The 19,850-nt window shown below is 42.5% G+C and overlaps 1 protein-coding gene across 1 annotated transcript in view; it reads right to left on the bottom strand.

The window, feature by feature from the left end:
- COG6 (component of oligomeric golgi complex 6) overlaps positions 1–19,850 on the bottom strand; it is a 110,046-nt gene that overhangs the window by 33,381 nt on the left and 56,815 nt on the right. Inside the window, exons 11-13 of the mRNA XM_084638651.1 lie at positions 13,579–13,643; positions 9,646–9,737; positions 7,708–7,825 (exon numbers count right to left, since the gene is read on the bottom strand). Coding sequence (XP_084494777.1) covers positions 7,708–7,825; positions 9,646–9,737; positions 13,579–13,643 — 275 coding nt within the window. The remainder of the gene's footprint in view (positions 1–7,707; positions 7,826–9,645; positions 9,738–13,578; positions 13,644–19,850) is intronic.

Here is a 19,850-nt window from a genome sequence, read left to right as displayed (position 1 = left end):
TCTTTTTGTAACTTAAGGTTTTGCCTAGAGGGATTCTCTATGTTTTGAATCGGATTACCCTGTAAGGTATTTATCATCCTGATTTTTACAGAGGTGATTCTTTAACTTTTTCTTTAATTAAAATTCTTTTTTTAAGAATCTGATTGATATTTCATTGTTCTTAAGATCCAAGGGTTTGGGTCTGTGTTCACCTGTACAAATTGGTGAGGATTTTTATCAAGCCTTCCCCAGGAAAGGGGGTGTAGGGCTTGGGGGGATATTTTGCGGGGGGCGGGAGACATCTCCATGTGGGCTCTTTCCCTGTTTTTTGTTTAACATGCTTGGTGATGGCAGCATAGGGTTCAAGGACAAGGCAAAGTTTGTACCTTGAGGAAGTTTTTAACTTAAGATGGTAAGAATAAGCTTAGGGGGTCTTTCATGCAGGTCCCCACATCTGTACCCTAGAGTTCAGAGTGGGGAAGGAACCTTGACAAGGTCTGTCAACCTGGGAAGGTGGAGACGTGACTTCACGGATAGGCAAATCAGATTGGGGAATCATACCTGCCTCAGACATGATAGAGCTCTGAGAATAAGTTAATGCTCTTTCCTGTTTCAGGACCCCAAGGAGCAGCGGTGTTGCATGACAGACATGTAGCAGCGTTTGAGGCAAAGGAGTGAGAAAGGCAATTTCCAGAGAGTTACAACCAAAAACTCCCCTTGAGTAGAAAAGTTTGCATTTCATGTTGGACACTGTTGCAAAGAGATCTCTCTGAGATGGTGTAGAAGATAAAGAAGTTCCAAAAGACAGAATCACTTAGTTCCCATTCATGATCTTGACAGAAAAGTCTTCTCAAGGTGTCTGCTATAGTGTTCTCCAGACCTGCAAAGTGGACTGCTGAGAGGTCTATTCGGTGCAGTATGCACCAATTCCAAAGTTGTATTGATTCTGCACATAATGGCTTTGATTTTACTCCTCCCTGGTGGTTTATATAGTACATTGTTGCCCTGCTGTCCATCATAACTTTTATTATATAACCCCTGTTCCTGGGTAGGAAATGAAGGTATATCCAACCGTCTGAGTTCTAATAGGTTGAATGAAGGGATGACTTCTGTGGAGTCCATTTGCCTTGTGCCATGAAGTCTCCGAGGTGAGTTTCCCAACCTAACAGTGAGGTTTCTGTGGTGATGACTTTTGTAGGGGAAAAGAATGGGTCTCCCACACAAACTGAGGAATCCCTCAGGTGGTGGAAGGACCTGCGGACTCTCTGATGAACCAACATTCACACAGACAGGTAGTGCTTGTTGGGAGTATAATGGCTTTGAACAGCTTTGTAGGCATCAAGAATAGAGTCTGGCATGGGGTATTATAAATGTGCAGGTGGCCACATAGCCTGGAAGTTGAAGGCAAGACCTTGCTATGGTCTAAGGACTCTGCTGCACAGAGGAAATGAGGTTGCACAACATGACAAACCTGGTATGTCACTGTGACAGGGTAACCCGAGCCAGCCCTCTGTCACACCAGCTCCAATCAGGAAAGGGGAACTGGAGCTGGCTGAGTAAGCCCAGGCCTAAATGGCAAATAGGGGACAGCTGCCAGCCTCGTTAGCAAGGGGCTACATAAAGGCTGGCAGGAAGGACGCCAGGGGAGAGGAAAGGGAGGAGCTAGAGGCCCCCTCCCCTGTTGGCTGCAAAAGCTAGCAGTCCCTGAGGCTGTGAGCCTGACGCTGTCTGTATCTACAAGGTGGTGGGAACTTGTACTGTAAATAAAGAGCACGGATGATTGCACCAAAGCAGAGATCTCTTGCTGGTTTGTTGGTGCAGAAGAGGCAGAAGATAGAGGGGCCTGCCTGCACCCTATTACAGCCATGCTGGTCATCTAGTCCAGGATGGTTCCGATCAAGTTGATACGTTAGACAAGTGTTGCTGTCGATTTTTCTGCATTGACACAAAGACCCAGTGACTGGAAGAGGGCTAGGGGCCTTGTTGATTGCTGACTGAACCTCTGGAAGGAACAAACTTTGAGGAGTCAATTCTCCAGGTAGGGGAGTATGACTATTCCCAGTTGTCAAAGATGGGCTGCAACTACTGAGAAGACCTTTGTAAAGACCCTTGGAGTGGTCAAAAGGCTGAAAGGAAGAACTCTGCACTCATAGTGCCCACAATGCACTGCACTCCTTGCCCACAATGAACTGTCGGAAGTATCTGTGGCACAGAGGCACAGCAACGTGGAAGTAATGTAGTCCATAGAGCTAGCTTGCCTTTATTATATTCTCTGTCTTGCTTTCATTATATTCTGTCTTTTATTATAGTCAGCAGTAATGCAAGGAACTTACAGGCCTGTACCCTGTAAGACACTGGCTTCAGCAGTTAGCCTAAGGCTTGAGGTCTATGAACTCTGGCACAGACAAATGACCTAATGGTTACCCCTAAGTTTTGAGGAACTGGAAACAGAATGCGTGACGCCAACAAACCAGCTCAGGTTAAAATTAACAGGCCAGTTTACTTGTGTGTAACCTTTAAAGGCATGTCAAGGGGCAGTGCAATGCTGTCAGGCTAATTCAATTGTGTGTTTGTATCAAACGGATGTTAAATGGGCTAGCAGACACCAGCCCATTCACTTGTGTTGATAAGAGATCAAGGAAAATGTGGATGGTATTGTTTTCATCTGTCTGTATCCTGTACTCAATCAACCTTCAGATCAAAGATGTGTATATACTGCATGAAACTAATGATATTACCTGTATTGTCTTCAATTATCCAGCCCTGTTATAATGAATGGCCAGCAATTACCTTACCTAAATCAATATACATTGTGGATTATGTGTGTATACATGGGAAGTAGAAGGTTAACTTCAAAGCGGGTGTGGTTGGTTTAACAATAGAGATTCAGACTGTTTGAATTACCTATTCTTCATCAAAGGAAATTCCCACATGGTAATAACGATGGTCAGCTTGCTAGCCTGTTTTAACTATAAAAAGAGAAGCCTTGGGCATGATCCTGCCATCTCTAATCTGCTGAATTCTAAACAGGGGGAGTTTTGAGCCACTGGACTGAAATCCCCAAAAAGCTAGTTTTGGGAAAGCCCTGAAAGACTAATGGAGAATTAGCAGACACGGTATCTCTGCAATCAAGTGGACTCATATATTCTGATTTAACTGTAATGTATTTTATCTGCTTTTAACCTTTCTAATAACTCATTTCTTTTTCTTAATATATATTTAGTTAGTTTACTAAGGATTAGCTAACGGCGCTGTTTTTGATGAGATCCTGAAGTATCCAGGGAACTTGGGTGAGTGACCAACGCTTTGGGGCTGGAAAAACCTAATGTGTGGCCGCTTTGGTTTTAATAATCTAACATCATAAGACCCAGTTTGCCTGGCTGTCTGTACTCTGTGGTAAACTAGTACAATAATCCACGAGTACCCTTTTATTACTGGCGTGGTGAAATCTAATGATGGAATATACCACCGGTTTGAGGTGTCTGCCCTATTTTCTGGCAGTCTGTCCTGAGTCTGGGCATTCTCATCTGTGGCCCACTCTAGGCATGGCGACACAGGGGGGGCAGGAATGGGGGCGGGATTTTGTCCATAATGACATCAGCTAGCCACAGGAACATGAGCTAACACCAGTTTTTGGATAGAACATCCATAAATGTCTGACCACAAGAGTGCCGTGGCAATGAGCTGACATACATGATAATAAGTTGAGATCATTAATATGCTAACCTACAAGAGAATGACACCCCAACATTAGTAGGGTGAGGAAATACAAATAAGAGAGGAGAAACCCCTCCTGAATATGCATTAGACATAGTGGTGTCAGTGTAACATAAAAGCTGTATCCCAGCCTGTGCTCAGGAGGGGGCGGGGAGAGAGAAATGTACTCCTTGGGAGGAAAGTGATGGTGATGAGGAAGATAATGGCCAACATCACAAGTTGTTCTGAAGGGATGTTGTGAGTATATGGATGTTCAGATGTACATTTTGTATTATCTCTGTCTGCCTTACTGGTTTGTGATTTTGCTAAACGTATTAATAAACTACTGTAAATATAGAAGGGTTCCTATACAGTCAGAGTGTTGCAACTGTGCTTACAGGGGGTCCCAACTACACAGTAATTTTAATAATACTGAGCCTGATCTTGGGACAAGAATCTGTAAAACCTCGAAGTGATAACGGGGAATTCTTAAGTACAGTAGAACCTCAAAGATATGAACACCAGAGTTACAGACTGACCGGTCAACCAGACACCATCAGGCAGCAGCAGAGACAAAAACAAAAAACCAGCAAATACTGTACCTGTATTGCACCTTAGAGGTAGGCACATCTGGGCTGCCCGTCTCCTCCCCCACCACATGGGGGGCAGGCACTTACAGGTAGGAGGTGAAGATGGTGGGTTTCACAGGCATAGTTGTGAGAACCAGAGCAGGAGCAGTGCTGGGGTCTGTGGCTTTCCTGTAAATCAGAGACACAAGTTCCCTCCTCCCCTTTCCCAAGCTCCTGCTGGAACCTGGCCTGGAATGTTTGCTGCTGGAACCCAAGCTCCTGCCTATATGCTGCGCTCTGGAGGAGCTGCTCAGTTTTAAAGGGTACCATGTGCCCACTGACACTGCGGTGCCCCAGGGTGCCTCACTCAGCACTCTTGCAGCCAAGCGGCTAGAACCAGCCACCTACGCACACATTCACCCACTGGGCAGCCACTTACAGGTAGGAGGTGAAGATGCTGAAGTTTGCAGGCACAACTGTGAGCCCCTGCTCTGAGCAGTCCGCCCTGAGGAGCATCCCATAATGGTTTGTTCTGAGTTACGAACAACCTCCATTCCCAAGGTGTCCGTAATTCTGAGGTTCTACTGTAATCAATATAACACAACCTATAAATCAAGCTACAGTATGAATCCTAGAGGTTCAGGGCAATGAATCAGTCTCCCAAACCTAAAGTTGAAATTATTGCTGCAGGGCTTACCATCCTGTGCATGGATAAAATGTATTCTAAGTCCTGAGATCCAAGATCTGTCTCCATTCTCCTTTTTTCTTGGGGCCTAAGTAGTAATAGGAATAGAAACATTTTCTGCTGAAGTTGGGAGGAACTTGTGGGATTGTACCCTCCTGTCTTTAGAGACTCTTGAGAGAGGAGTGCCTGAAATGGGACTGGGAGTGGAGAAGGAGGGTGGAACTGAATTAGGTAGAATAGCCCGTGGAAACTACTGTGATACTTGTCCAAAGTAATGATGTCCCAGAACAGTAGGAAAACAGTCCCCATAGGGTAGATGGAAGGTAGGGCAATGGAGTGATTCATGAATATCTTCCAGTGGGTCAAACTGGTCACTTGGGAGGCAACAGAGAAAGATGGCCCCTGCTTGTGGACCCTGGGCCTCTTTTGGGGAGGTTTGGTCCATCTCTGGGAGGTGAAATACTGTACTGGGAGAGATCACTGGGTTGTCTGTGATCTACATTTTCTTTTTGTTGTAGTAGCGTAGATGCCTAGGGATCGCAATGTTGCCCTAGAGTCCTTGAGAGAGTGGAGAGACCTGTCCATGCTGCCACTAAAGAGTATGGCTCCTTCGAAGAAAAAATTCTCCACTATGTGCTGTACTTCCCTGGGGAGACCAGAGGACTGCAGCCTTGGAGTCTGATGCATAATTATGCCTACTGCCATAGAGCGAGATGCGGTATCATGTGTGTCAAGAGAGGCCTACAGAGAAGCCTTGGCAGTCATCTGGCTCTTGGAGATTAGGGCTTGTGGTAGATGGTTCTGTGGTAGATGGTCAATAAAATGAAAAAATTTTACTATATTTCATGTAGTCACATTTTGCCAACAAGGCATGGTGGAACTGCAGAGAAGCCAGAGATCGATTTATGGCCAAAGAGGTCCAGGCATTTGAGCCCCTTATCATGAAAAGCTGATCTGGATCAGCACCATCTTTTTCTTTTGTTAACCACGTTGACCACCAGAGAGTTTGGGCTAGGGTGAGAAAAAAGGTACTCCGAGCCCTTGGCTACCACACATTACTGCTTGTCAGCCTTCTTGTATGTAGGTAGGAGGGTAGTTGGTGTTTGCAAAATGGGATGGGCCAGTAACAAGAGGGCATCAGTAGCAGAAGGGCTTGCCTTGAAAAGAGGTATGCAAGCTATCTACCAACAATTGTTGAGATTCCTGTATCTTCTCTAGAGCGATCTGCAAAGTCTCATCCAGTCTCTTGATCAGTTTCCGAAAGATGTTGAAATCATTAACATAGGATGTAGGAGGAGGCATAACAACTTCATCTGGGGAGGAAGAGGATTTGTTTGAAGGGTGTGTCCCCTCCTCTGCCCCTAGTTCCTGTTCTTCCAAAGGGTCTCCCTATGGAAGAGAGTCCCATCTACTGGTGCCTACTCATTTTGATGGTTCTTCTTATGTGGGGACATCCTATAGAACTGGTCACTGTAGGGAGCCCCAGGTTCCAAAAAACACACTGTGGAGGAGCATAAGCAAAGGGGAAGGAATCCCACAGGTGTTCCTGCCAGGGAGGATGGGATGGACAATGACTAGCCCTTAGAGTCTCATCAACTGGGTATGCCACCAAAGGAGGCTGGAATGGGAAGGATTCCACCACCTGGAGAGAAATTTCCAAGTCAGAGGAAGTGTCATCCCCTGCATCCAAGAGCTAGGGGCGTTGGTCCTGGTGGCCATGTTGGTATTGGAGGCCAAGAGAGTACTATCATTCACATCAGTACCGGTGGCTGATTTCATGTGTGAAGGTGCGGAGGTACTGGAGGACATGTCAGGGCATGCATATATGTTGGTACTGGCAGGAAATGCCTCTCTGGTACTTGTAGTAGAGGGATTCAGTCCTTCCAACAGCTGGAGAACCTCCTGGAAGAGAAACATGGTCAGTACTGGTGATCCTGGGCACTACTCCTCAGGATGGGATGTGTCGAGCAGTACCAGAGACGATACAGATGGGCGGTCTGTATATTCATCAGATCTCAAGGAGCAATTCATAAGGAGTAGTTTCAATCTGTCCTCCCTCATCTTTCTGGATCTATGCTTGAAGCCGGAGCAGACCTTACATTCAATGGGATGTGGGACTCTCTGAGGCAGCTGGAATGACCCTTGCTGAGGGGAAAGGACCAGGGACAGATCTGGCATGGTTTGAAGCCTATAGTTTTGGGCATAACCCATGTAAGACAGGCCGCAAACAAAAGAGAGGCTGTGGGGGTGAAGGCCATGACTACGAATGGGGTGGAAACCCTCATGGAAGTACAAACCAATGCTATAAAACAGAGAAGAAAACTACAAACTAAATAAAAAAGGACAAAATACTAAAAAAGTGAAGAAGAAAATAGGCAAGCTAAGGAGCTAGCTAGTGGACACCGCAACACTCTGGCTCGAGCTACACAGGCGGCTGAGAAGGAACTGGAGTGGTGGTGCCTCTGTCCCTACCTATATACCCAAGGTCTGGAGCACAAGGCGCAGACCTGCAGACGCCGCTAACGAAAAGTCTTTGATCAGAAATGCGCACACATATATAGTTGGACAACTGGCAGGGACAATAACGTGAATAATAATTAATTCATCCCACCCTCATTTACTGTATGTGTTACAGAGCACATAGCAACATGAAATGTCAATTTTAAGATAATGAATCAAACTGTAAACAACAATTTTTACTCCATCAGTCTCCTTACATTAAGGAAAAACTGGATAATGTGTTTTAAAATATGAAAAGCTTATATTTCTGAAACAAACCTTTTCCATTAGCTTACTTGCATGTAGGCTCAGACTATTGAAGAATATCTTTTTGCTTAACAAATGCATTTCTTCAATTGTGGTTAACAACATGGCTGCGCTGTTTCCCAAAATACCACTGAAACCAAAAAGAAAATACTTTGTTAAATCCAAGAAAGAAATATAAAACAGATCCAGATATTTTAATCAATGTTCAAGAATATGACACCAAGTCTAAAAGTTGGAAATGCACAGTGAACTGTCATAGGAAACAGCTTCCCCTATTAACTAATGCTAATAATAATTTGTAAGATAGGATGATTAGTGAGAACAAGCGCCACCAGCCAAGATAATAAACAATCTCTGCTATAACATATGCAGAACTTAAATTAAGTCATATATTCAATTAAAAAAAAATACTGGAATTACAGCTTTGTTAAAAAGAAAATTACCTGAGCATCCAATTCAGGTTTTGCCTTGGTGGATTTTTGTTTGTTTGAATGTTTAAAGCCAACAAGGAAGAGAAAATACTAAATTTTCAGTTTTACAGCAAAAAAAAACGTAGTCCATAACGAAACTAACATTTTATTTTTTCAAGATGGGCTAGGGATTTACCTATCCAATATGCTACTGTCTTTTTAAATAAGTGGGAAAAAATACTCAACTTTGTTTCTGCTACAGAGAACAAAATCCAAATGAGAAAGATGTGTTGATAACATCATTCCACCTCCCCTACTTTCCAGGTAAATGTGTCTCTTCACATATAAAACTGTACATTTTTAAAGTGTTGAAGAGTACGTGCTTGGCTACTGGAAGTGTAAAATTAGTTTATTAGTTTTACTACAACTGTTTTATACCCATTATGCCATGACACTTTTCTACACACTTCTTGCATATGAGTTTGTCGTCTAAACTAAAAGTAATTCTAAGTTACAGACTGTCTTGGGTAAAAACTATCATATCTGAGTGGGATTAATGTGACATCCTTAAAAAAAAATAGCAGCTTGGTTTTCAGACAACCATCAGCCCCAGTAAAGTCACCATCTCTCAAATTAGACCTTGTTATAGTAATTAGATCTGTTTTCCTCTATTTCTGAAAAAAACATTTGACTAGTAGGATCAGTACTATAATCTCTGATCTTTAAACAATACAGTATAGGCAGCAATGCCTATAGTTAAGGCTGCAAAACACTCCCCATTATAAGATTGTTTTCAGTTGCTTGTAACTGCTAAACTTTGGGCTTAAAAAAAATAAGTACTCTGGTTGTCTTCCTCACCTACTTTTGGAAAGTTTTAGCAAAAATGGTTCTGCCATTTTGAGAACAAGATAAGGAGAAAATATGCTGTTTAACTTATGTTAAAAAAAAAAATCTTACAACTTTTTTATTGAGAAACTGTACTGCCTCATTCTTTAGAGTAGGGAATTAAAACTTGGCAGGCAGGTTGACTTTATGTCAGAGATGTGGCTTTTACTGTTCCCATGAAAAACTGCCAAGATATAAACTTCTGAAAAAAAAAAAATCTCACAGTGTACCTATTCAGAGACGTGTAAAGCGTTGAAACTGAAGCTAAGGTTTGCACAGGTAACTTTAATTCTGGCATTTCCTAACTTTTGAGTTTTTTTAATTTTGCAACCTTAATGTTCTTTTAATGTAGTTTTTTGTGTGAACTTTATCTACAATGCTACAGAGTGATAAAGTATGTCTATATGTTGAATTTTTTTTTCCATTTACAGACAGATTTCTATTAAAATAATTGATTACTACTTCAAGTCAGGGCTGTGTCTTCCTCTTTGTTCTGTAAATGGCTGAGCACAGTCAGAACTCAAACAAACCAACAACCCCCCCCCAAAAAAAACAAACAAAACAAAATAAAACAGAGCGAGTGTTTTTTACTGTACGAGAATTGATGCATGTTCAAACAGGAGAGTTACTTAACATGTTTTGTAATTTTGTATACCTGATTGTATGGTGATAGAACTTGAGAAGATTAGATATTTTGTATAATAAAACTGCTCCCGGTTCAGCAACGATCACCTGCTCAATTCTGACCTGTGAAACAAAAAATAATCATTTTTATTTATAGGCATATTCTGAAAAACAGCCTCGATGCTTTTACGTGCATGAGGGATATTCATGGACAAATAAACTTTGCAAGAAGCATAAGAACATTACATCGTCCACTTATATTGCAGAATTCCTCTTGAATAGGGCATTTCTTTGCAGCAAGTTGAAGGGCAGAAAACAAGCAGGTGTATGCCACTCCTTAAGAACGGCCCTGTTTCCTATAGTTTTGTATGTAACTTGTTGCTGGAAATTTCTATATAATGAGATCATTTTGTGGATTAGCACCAGTACATACTGGAATTCCACCCAGCCCCGAATAGCAAGAACAGCTGCAAAATCCCTAAATTACAATAGATCATCAATGGCAGCACTCAGCAGAGATGCAGAATAATCAGAACTGATCTATCAAGAGGTTTATTTAGTTTATTTTATCTGATTTAATCTCACCTCCTAGTCATGACCTCTAGCCAGTACTTTATCTTGAAAAGAGATGCTAATAGTAGGTAAGCAGATATATTTGAAGCTATTACAAAACATGTACTGACATGCTGACTGGGCCAAGAGATGCTGGATTACAGAGCAAAACAGGCCTCACTTTTTTTTTGTCTCCATGGCACATGCAGCCTCAACACGATCATAAGGGGGCTGCTCCACAATCAGTTTTTAGGCATTTAGGAAGCAATCATGGTCAGTGACTATTATAGCACTATTCCCCAAGTGCTTATATGTGACAAGTCCATCTACATATTGCTAACCATTCATCATCCTTCCAAATTATTTGTCTGCTGCTCAGTGTAGCATCCCAGGGTCAGATTCACAAAGAATATTAGGCGTGGTGACACTGACATTGCCATGCCTAAATTTTAGGCACCTAGAAGGTCACTGAGATTCACAAAGCCTGAGTTTGGCACATAGGCTCCCTATTAAATGAATGGGGAAAGACAGGTGCATCAGAATGGGATATACAAAAGCCACCACCCTAGGCAGCTCCTAGCCTAAGCTAGTCAATGGGAAGTGCCAAGCGAAGGGCATATATTAAACTTCACCCCTCTTGGGGATAGGTGCCTCTGTTTGGGCTGCAAGGAGGCATTTCCCTCTGCTTGGGATTCTCAGCTGCAAAACCTCACTTGGCATTAGGTAGCTATGCATTTTAGCAAGAAGCCAAGGGGAGGCCATGTAACTTAATGTCCAGTGGTCAGGGCACTCACCAAGGATGTTGAGTCCCCAGTTCAAATCACTGGACGGGGGGATTGGCTTCTGGGTCTCCCACATCCCAGGTGATACCCTAACAACTGTGCTAAAAGTTATAAGGGAGCTCCTCCACCCCCTACAGACAAGTTTGCCAGGCTGACATCTACCACCATCACACTTTTTGATATTTTTTTTTTTGGTTGTGTGTTTTGGGAGGACAGATATAGAATTCTTAGCATCCTATTTAATTGGCTTTAGTCGAATATCAAAACCTTTTAAATCAGAAGGAAAATAATATTTTGTGATTTTTAACCACAGTCTCCTCTATGATGAAATGGGAGAGTTAGTCACTAACTCAGATCAAATTTTTCGACTTTAATTTATATCCAGGTGCCTAAATAAAAGTGGCCGTATTTTTCCAATCCCACAGAAGCAAAAGAGAGTTGCAGATTTTCAGCCACTGAAAATTAGGCTGCTTTTTATTAGGGCTGTCAAACAATTTAAAAAATGATCCATCGCAATTGATCCTGAGATTAAACAAAATAATCACGATTAATCACTGTTTTAATTGTACTGTTAAACAATAACAGAATACCAATTTAAATGTATCAAATATTTTTTGATGTTTTTCTACATTTTCAAATATATTGATTTCAATTGCAACACAGAATACAAAGTGTACAATGCTCACTTTATATATTACAAATATTTGCACAATAAAAAGATAAACAAAAGATAACATTTTTCAGTTCACCTCATACAAGTACTGTAGTGCAATCTCTTTATCGTGAAATCCCAATTTATAAATGTAGAATTTTTTTTAAAAAGTCTGCACTCAAAAACAAAACAATGTAAAACTTTAGAACCTACAAGTCCATTCAGTCCTACTTTAGAACCTACAAGTCCATTCTTGTTCAGCCAATTGCTAAGAGACTGCACTAGAGATTGCTAAAGAGATTGCACTACTGTATTTGTATGAGGTGAATTGACAAATACTGTCTTTTGTTTATCTTTTTTACAGTGCAAATATTTGTAATAAAACATAATATAAAGTGAGCACTGTACACTTTGTGTGTTGTAATTGAAATCAATATATTTAAAACTGTAGAAAACATCCAAAAATATCTGTAATAAATTTAAATTGGTATTCTATTATTGTTTAACAGTGCAATTAAATCTGTGATTAATTGCAACTTTTAAAAAATCTAGTTAATTTGTTTTGCATTAATCACTTGAGTTAACTGCGATTAATTGACAGCCCTACTTTTTATTTTAACTCATTTATTTTAGGCATCCAAGCTTGAAAATGGCGAACTTTAAGATCTACAAGCACAAGTAAAATATCATTAAGAAATGGGGACAATTTCTATTCCATATAACCAAACTATTTCTTCAATTGTTAGGAAATTACAAGGAAAGAGACATCTTTATAAATAAAGCCTAACCCATCAAAAAAAGTCATATACAATCTGGTATATATTCAGATGTAATCAGAGAAGAAAAGTAAGTCCATCTTAAAATAAGTGTTACACTAACATTTAACATTCAAATGCTTAGGGAAAAAGAGGGTGCTGTGGTATATCGTAAGAAGTAAGTTTTGAAGTTGTGAAATGTTATGGCGGTTACATGATTAATGGTGCTTTCTCCTTTGTCTTTTCTTTCACAAACACACCCCCTTTCTGATCCTTCTTTCAATTTTTCACCTCTCCAGTCAAGGACATGGGGATATTTCAGCCACAGCCTGCTTTTTAGTATTTAGATTACCAGACATTTTACAGTATTAGTCAACTAGTCAGACAGAATAAAATTCCTTAAAATATCATAATTTTTCTACTTTAAAAAACAACTGATTTATAGCTTATATGGAATTTTGGTCAATTTCACAGTCATAGGATTTTTAAAATCCTAAATTTAATGATTTCAGATATTGCCATCTGAAATTTCATGGTGTTGTAATTGTAGGGGTCCTGACACAAAAAGGAGTTGTAGGGGGCTGACAAGGTTATTATAGGGGAGGTTGTGGTATTGCTACCCTTACTTCTGTGCTGCTGCTGGCAACAGTAAAGCCATCAGAGTTGGATAGTCAGAGAGCAGCAGATGCTGGCCGCGAGCTCAGTTCTGAAGGCAGAGCCACCGCCAGCAGCAGCGCAGAAGTAAAGATGGCATGGGATGGTATTGCCACCCTTACTTTTGCACTGCTGCTGGCGGGGCGCTGAACTTCAGAGCTGAGTGCCCAGCCAGCAGCCACTGCAGTCTGGCTGCCCAGCTCTGAAAACCGCGCAGAAGTAAGGGTGGCAATACCACACACCGTCTAAAATAACCTTGTGACCCCACCCTGTAACTCCCTTTTAGGTCAGGATCACCAATTAAGAAATGCTGGTCTCCCCTGTGAAATTTGTATAGTATAGGGTAAAAATACACAAAAGGCCAGATTTCATGATCCATGATGTGTTTTTCATGGCCGTGAATTTGTTAGGGCCCTAATAAAATCCCTCAATATTCAAGTTATGTATCTACCACTTGTGGTAATACACTGTTATTGTGTTCAGTTGATATCTATGACAAAATGCATTTTGCAATAAAAACACAATACAGCTTTAATGAGCAGCAGGCACACACAAACAAAATATTCCACCTTCAGAGGTCTGCAGACACCTTCTGTGATGTGCCCAACTACTTCTTGTACATTTTCTTCCACACCTACAGTTAAAAGAAAACATACAGTGAGCCTTATACAAATTTACTTTAGTTTCTTTTCTTCCACACATTTGCTAATTTTGTTTCATCTTAGGTCATACCTCTCTACTAAAAGCAATTTATGTGCACCCTGGAAAAACTAGTACATAAGATACATATGCACTATGTACCACCATATGTTCCCTGCCATAGCATACCATAACACATACACCTCTAACCTGATATAAAGCGACCCGATAGAACGCGGGTTCACATACAACGCGGTAAAGCTCCAACATGCTGCTCTGAGCAGCGTGTTAAGGGTGCCGGGCCTGGGCTGAGGGGTTGGATAAGGGGCAGAGGGTCTCAGGGGCGGTCAGGGGCTCCCTGGGAGGCAGGAGCTGTGGGGGGGCACTTTTGGGGGCCCCGCAGTCCCAGAGTGGCCTGTGGGATCAGCGGGGGGCTGGGAGCAGCAGCCCGCTTCGCTTCCCTTGCCCCAGCCCCGTCGCTCAGGGGAGGGGTTTGGGGAAAGGGATCCTCCCCGCACTCACCGGCAGCAGTGGAAGTGGAGCAGCCTGGCCCCAGCCCGCTCCACTCAGCCTGCTCCCAGCCATGGTGCTCCGCTTCCAGCCGCAGGTGAGTGTGGGACCTTTCCCCAACACCCCCCCGCCCCTCGAGCAACATTGCTGGAGCCAGGGCTAGGAAAGCAGAGTGGACTGGGGCTGCGTCGCACTGCTTCCCGCTGCCGGCGAGTACGGAGGGCGTCCTTTCCCTAACCTCCACGCACTCATCGGCCGCGGGAAGCAGAGCAGCCTGGCCCCAGCCCGCTCCCAGACATGGTGCTCTGCTTCCCGCCGGAGGTGAGTATGTGGGGCGTTCTTTCCCCAACCTCCCCGCACCCACCAGCAGCGGGAAGTGAAGTGCCGCGGCTGGGAGGTGGTGGAGTGGAGCGGGCTGGGGCCAGGCTGCTCCGCTTCCTGTCGCTGCTGGTGAGTGCCTGTCAGGGGCCAGTCAGGGAACAAGGAACGGGGAGAGGGGACAAAGCAAGTTCGATGTAACGCGGTCTCACCTATAACGCAGTGAGATTTTTTGTCTCCTGAGGACTGCATTATATCAGGGTAGAGGTGTACTTGTTCACTGGGACCTTCACTAGTTCAAGTGAATAGTGCAAACACAACCTTCCTCACAAAATAAACCAACAAAAAACAAACTTATTGTCCTATCTTCTTGTCATGAAACAGAAAAGCAGTACTGTCAAATTTATTCATCCAGAAATACCTGCTCTATAGGTCTCAATATAATACTGTCTAAAAATAATTGTAATTTAAAACCTATCAACATGAGATCAACCTCAGAGATAAACTGCAACTAAGTGTGGTTAAGCCACGTGATAAAATCAGGTGACACTAGGCCATGTTACTTCCCTATTTCACACCAAAACAGATTATCTTTCAGCCACAAAACGAAGACACGAATTGTGAACACTAATCCTTGGGAAGCAAGATCAGAGACAAGCCACATCATTTTGTATTAACGTGAGAGAGGTTGCTTATGGAGAAGCAACTAAAACAAGGCAACTTTTGCGAATGGGACCGCTAACAGGGAGTTTCAAGAGGGAGTTCTCCAGGTGAAGGAGGAGCAAATATGGGACCCTTGGGGTAAGCGGCTGTCTGTAGTGTGTGTTTGTATTTGGGGGTTACTTGGTGTGTGCTGAGCTTGTGTTTGTTTGAAGGACTACGTGCTGTGGCCAGCAGTTGGAAGCTGTGAGCTTCTAAACAAGGTTTGAAATCTAGAAGCCTCTGTTCACTGGCTGAGCCTTAGTCAGGGGGTGGGGCTAACAAGAAGGCCAGGGCTTTCTAAAGCAGTGAGCAAGTGACCAGGGAGCTTTGCAACCCGGGAATGCTAACAGGGAGCTTTGAGAGGGAGTTGGGAAGGGGGCAAGGTACACTTGCCATTCTTTAAAACCTTTAAACTAAACTTTAATCAAAACTTCTTGATTTAAACAAAAACCCTATCATTAACCTAGGCAGCTGTAGGAGAGAATGCAGTCAGAAGCCCAGCAGCAGAGTGGGGGCTATCCTGTTTATTGTGCTCAGTGCAGCATGTATGGTTACCTGCCCTGTGGGCGGGTGGCATGTGTGTGCATTTGGTGCAAGGAGCTCCTGGCCCTCAGAGAGCACGTATGGGCTCTGGAGGCCAGGGTGGTGGAACTGGAGGAGCTAAAGAAGGCAGAGAGGTATATTGAAAAGGCTTTCCGGGACTCTGTAGATTTGTCCCACCTCTAGTCAGACAGCCCCTGCACTGTTAAGGAGGATGAAAGACCCAGGGAAGGAGAGCAGTCAACAGGAGCAGAGGGAAACCACTCTGAAACTTCCCATAGTTGGGACCTTCCTTCCAGATGATGATGGGGTATCCTCTCGCACTGAGGTTACCTCTCCGGGGGAGGGAACTCTGGTCATTAGGAAAAGGCAGGTGTTAGTAATGGGAGATTCGATCATTAGAAACATAGATAGCTGGGTTTGTGATGACCGGGAGAACCATATGGTGACTTGCTTGCCTGGTGCAAAGGTTGCAGATCTCTCGAGGTATCTAGATAGACTTATGTGTAGTGCTGGGGAGGAGCCGGTGGTCGTGGTACATGTAGGTACCAATGACATAGGGAAGGGAAGGAGAGACATCCTGGAGGCCAAATTTAGGCTGCTAGGAAAGAGACTGAAATCCAGGACCTCTATGGTAGCCTTCTCAGAAATGCTTCCAGTTCCACACGCAGGGCCAGGTAGGCAGGCAGAGCTTCAGAGTCTCACTGCGTGGATAAGACGATGGGGTAGAGAGGAGGGGTTTAGATTTATTAGGAACTGGGGAAACTTTTGGGATAGGGGGAACCTATACAGGAAGGATGGGCTCCACCTAAACCAAAGTAGATTCAGACTGCTGGCACTTAACATTAAAAAGGTTGCAGAGCAGTTTTTAAACTAGGAGATGGGGAAAGCCGATTGCTGCAGAGGCGCATGTGGATCGGACAGAGACTTCTCTTAGAGGAGAGTCTATTGATAGAGAGTCTCTAGGTTTTAGTCAGAAGGAGAGGATGGAAAAGGATAAAGTATGGGCCAGTTCAGATTAGAAACATGCACATAAAAAAGAATCTGACACATCAGAAAAGGGCAGACAAATAAACAGTGACAAGTTTTTAAAGTGCTTGTACACAAATGCTAGAAGTCTAAATAATAAGATGGGTGAATTAGAGTGCCTCGTGTTAAAGGGGGATATTGATATAATAGGCATCACAGAAACCTGGTGCAGTGAGGACAATCAATGGGACACAATCATTCCGGGGTACAAAATATATCGGAAGGACAGAACAGGTCATGCCTTGGGCGGGGAGGGGGGGGGGGAGTGGCACTCTATGTGAAAGAAAATGTAGAATCAAATGAAATAAAAATCTTAAATGAATCCACATGTTCCATAGAATCTCTATGGATAGTAATTCCATGCTCTAACAGTAGGGATCTATTATCGACCACCTGACCAGGACAGTGATAGTGACAATGAAATGCTGACAGAGATTAGAGAGGCTATCAAAATAAAGAACTCAATAATAGTGGGGGATTTCAATTATCCGCATATTAACTGGGTACATGTCACCTCAGGACAAAATGCAGAGACAAAATTTCTCGATACTTAAATGACTGCTTCTTGGAGCAGCTGGTACAGGAACCCACAAGGGGAGAGGCAACTCTCGATCTAGATCTGAGTGGAGCGCAGGATCTGGTCCAAGAAGTAACTATAACAGGACGGCTTGGAAATAGTGAGCATAATATAACAACATTTCTGTGGTGGGAAGAACACCTCAACAGTCCAACACTGGGGTATTTAATTTCAGAAAGGGGAACTATGTAAAAATGAGGAGGTTAGTTAAACAGAAATTAAAAGGTACAGTGACTAGAGTGAAATCCCTGCAAGCTGCATGGACACTTTTCAAAGACACCATAATAGAGGCTCAACTTAAATGTATACCCCAAATTAAAAAACACAGTAAAAGAACTAAAAAAGAGCCACCCTGGCTTAACAACCATGTAAAAGAAGCAGTAAGAGATAAAAAGGTATCTTTTAAAAAGTAGAAGTCAAATCCTAGTGAGGTAAATAGAAAGGAGTATAAACGCTGCCAAATTAAGCGTAAAAATGTAGTAAGAAAAGCCAAAAAGGAGTTTGAAGAACAGCTAGCCAAAAACTCAAAAGGTAACAACAAAATGTTTTTAAGTACATCAGAAGCAGGAAGCCTGCTAGACAACCAGTGGGGTCCCTGCATAATCGAGATACAAAAGGAGCACTTAAAGATGATAAAGTCATTGCGGAGAAACTAAATTAATTCTTTGCTTCAGTCTTCACGGCTGAGGATGTTAGGGAGATTCCCAGAACTGAGCAGCCTTTTGTAGGTGACAAATCTGAGGAATTATAACAGATTAAAGTGTCATTAGAGGAGGTTTTGGAAGTACCTGAGAAACTTATCAGTAACAAAAAGAAAAGGAGTACTTGTGGCACCTTAGAGACTAACCAATTTATTTGAGCATGAGCTTTCGTGAGCTACAGCTCACTTCATCGGATGCATACCGTGGAAACTGTATGCATCCGATGAAGTGAGCTGTAGCTCACGAAAGCTCATGCTCAAATAAATTGGTTAGTCTCTAAGGTGCCACAAGTACTCCTTTTCTTTTTGCGAATACAGACTAACACGGCTGTTACTCTGAAACTTATCAGTAACAAGTCACCGGAACTAGATGGCATTCACCCAAGAGTTCTGAAAGAACTCAAATGTGAAATTGCAGAACTATTAACTATGGTTTGTAACCTGTCCTTTAAATCAGCTTCGTATCCAATGACTGGAAGATAGCCAACGTAACGCCAATATTTAAAAAGCGCTCTAGAGGTGATCCCGGCAATTTCAGACCAGTAAGTCTAATGTCCATACCGGGCAAATTAGTTGAAACAATAGTAAAGAATAAAATTGTCAGACACATAGAAGAACATAAATAGTTGGGCAAAAATCAACATGGTTTCTGTAAAGGGAAATCATGTCTTACCAATCTATTAGAGTTCTTTGAAGGGGTCAACAAACTTGGACAAGGGGGATCCAGTGGACATAGTGTACTTAGATTTCCAGAAAACCTTCGACAAGGTCCCTCACCAAAGGCTCTTATGTAAGTTAAGTTGTCATGGGATAAGAGGGAAGATCCTTTCATGGATTGAGAACTGCTTACAAGAGAGGGAACAAAGCGTAGGAATAAATGGTAAATTTTCAGAATGGAGAGGGGTAACTAGTAGTTTTCCCCAAGGGTCAGTCCTAGGATCAATCCTATTCAACTTATTCATAAATGATCTGGAGAAAGGGGTAAACAGTGAGGTGGCAAAGTTTGCAGATGATACTAAACTGCTCAAGACAGTGAAGACCAAAGCAGACTGTGAAGAATTTCAAAGAGATTTCACAAAATTAAGTGACTGGGCAACAAAATGGCAAATGAAATTTAATGTGGATAAATGTAAGGTAATGCACATTGGAAAAAATACCCCCAACTACACATACAATATGATAGGGGCTAATTTAGCTACAACAAATCAGGAGAAAGATCTTGGAGTCACTGTGGATAGTTCTCTGAAGACGTCTACGTAGTGTGCAGCGGCAGTCAAAAAAGCAAACAGAATGTTAAGAATCATTGAAAAAGGGATAGAGAATAAGACGGAGAATATCTTATTGCCCTTATACAAATCCATGGTATGCCCAAACCTTGAACACTGCGTACAGATGTGGTCCCCTCATCTCAAAAAAGATATACTGGCATTAGAAAAGGTTCACAAAAGGGCAATTAAAATGATTAGGGCTTTAGAACGGGTCCCATATGAGACGAGATTAAAGAGGCTAGGACTTTTCAGCTTGGAAAAGAGGAGACTAAGGGGGGGGAATATGATAGAGGTATATAAAATCATGAGTGGTGTGGAGAAAGTAAATAAGAAAAAAATATTTACTTATTCCCATAATATAAGAACTAGGGGCCACAAATGAAAGCAATGGGTAGCAGGTTTAAAACAAATAAAAGGAAGTTCTTCACACAGTGCACAGTCAACTTGTGGAACTCCTTGCCTGAGGAGGTTGTGAAGGCTAGGACTATAACAGGGTTTAAAAGAGAACTGGATAAATTCATGGAGGCTAAGTCCATTAATGGCTATTAGCTATTATGG

Source organism: Lepidochelys olivacea (genome assembly GCF_965140295.1).
Source record: "Lepidochelys olivacea isolate rLepOli2 genome assembly, chromosome: 1".
Lineage (NCBI taxonomy): Eukaryota > Metazoa > Chordata > Testudines > Cheloniidae > Lepidochelys > Lepidochelys olivacea.
Note: the sequence above shows the minus strand (reverse complement) of the source record. Positions and strands in the feature narration are given on the sequence as shown.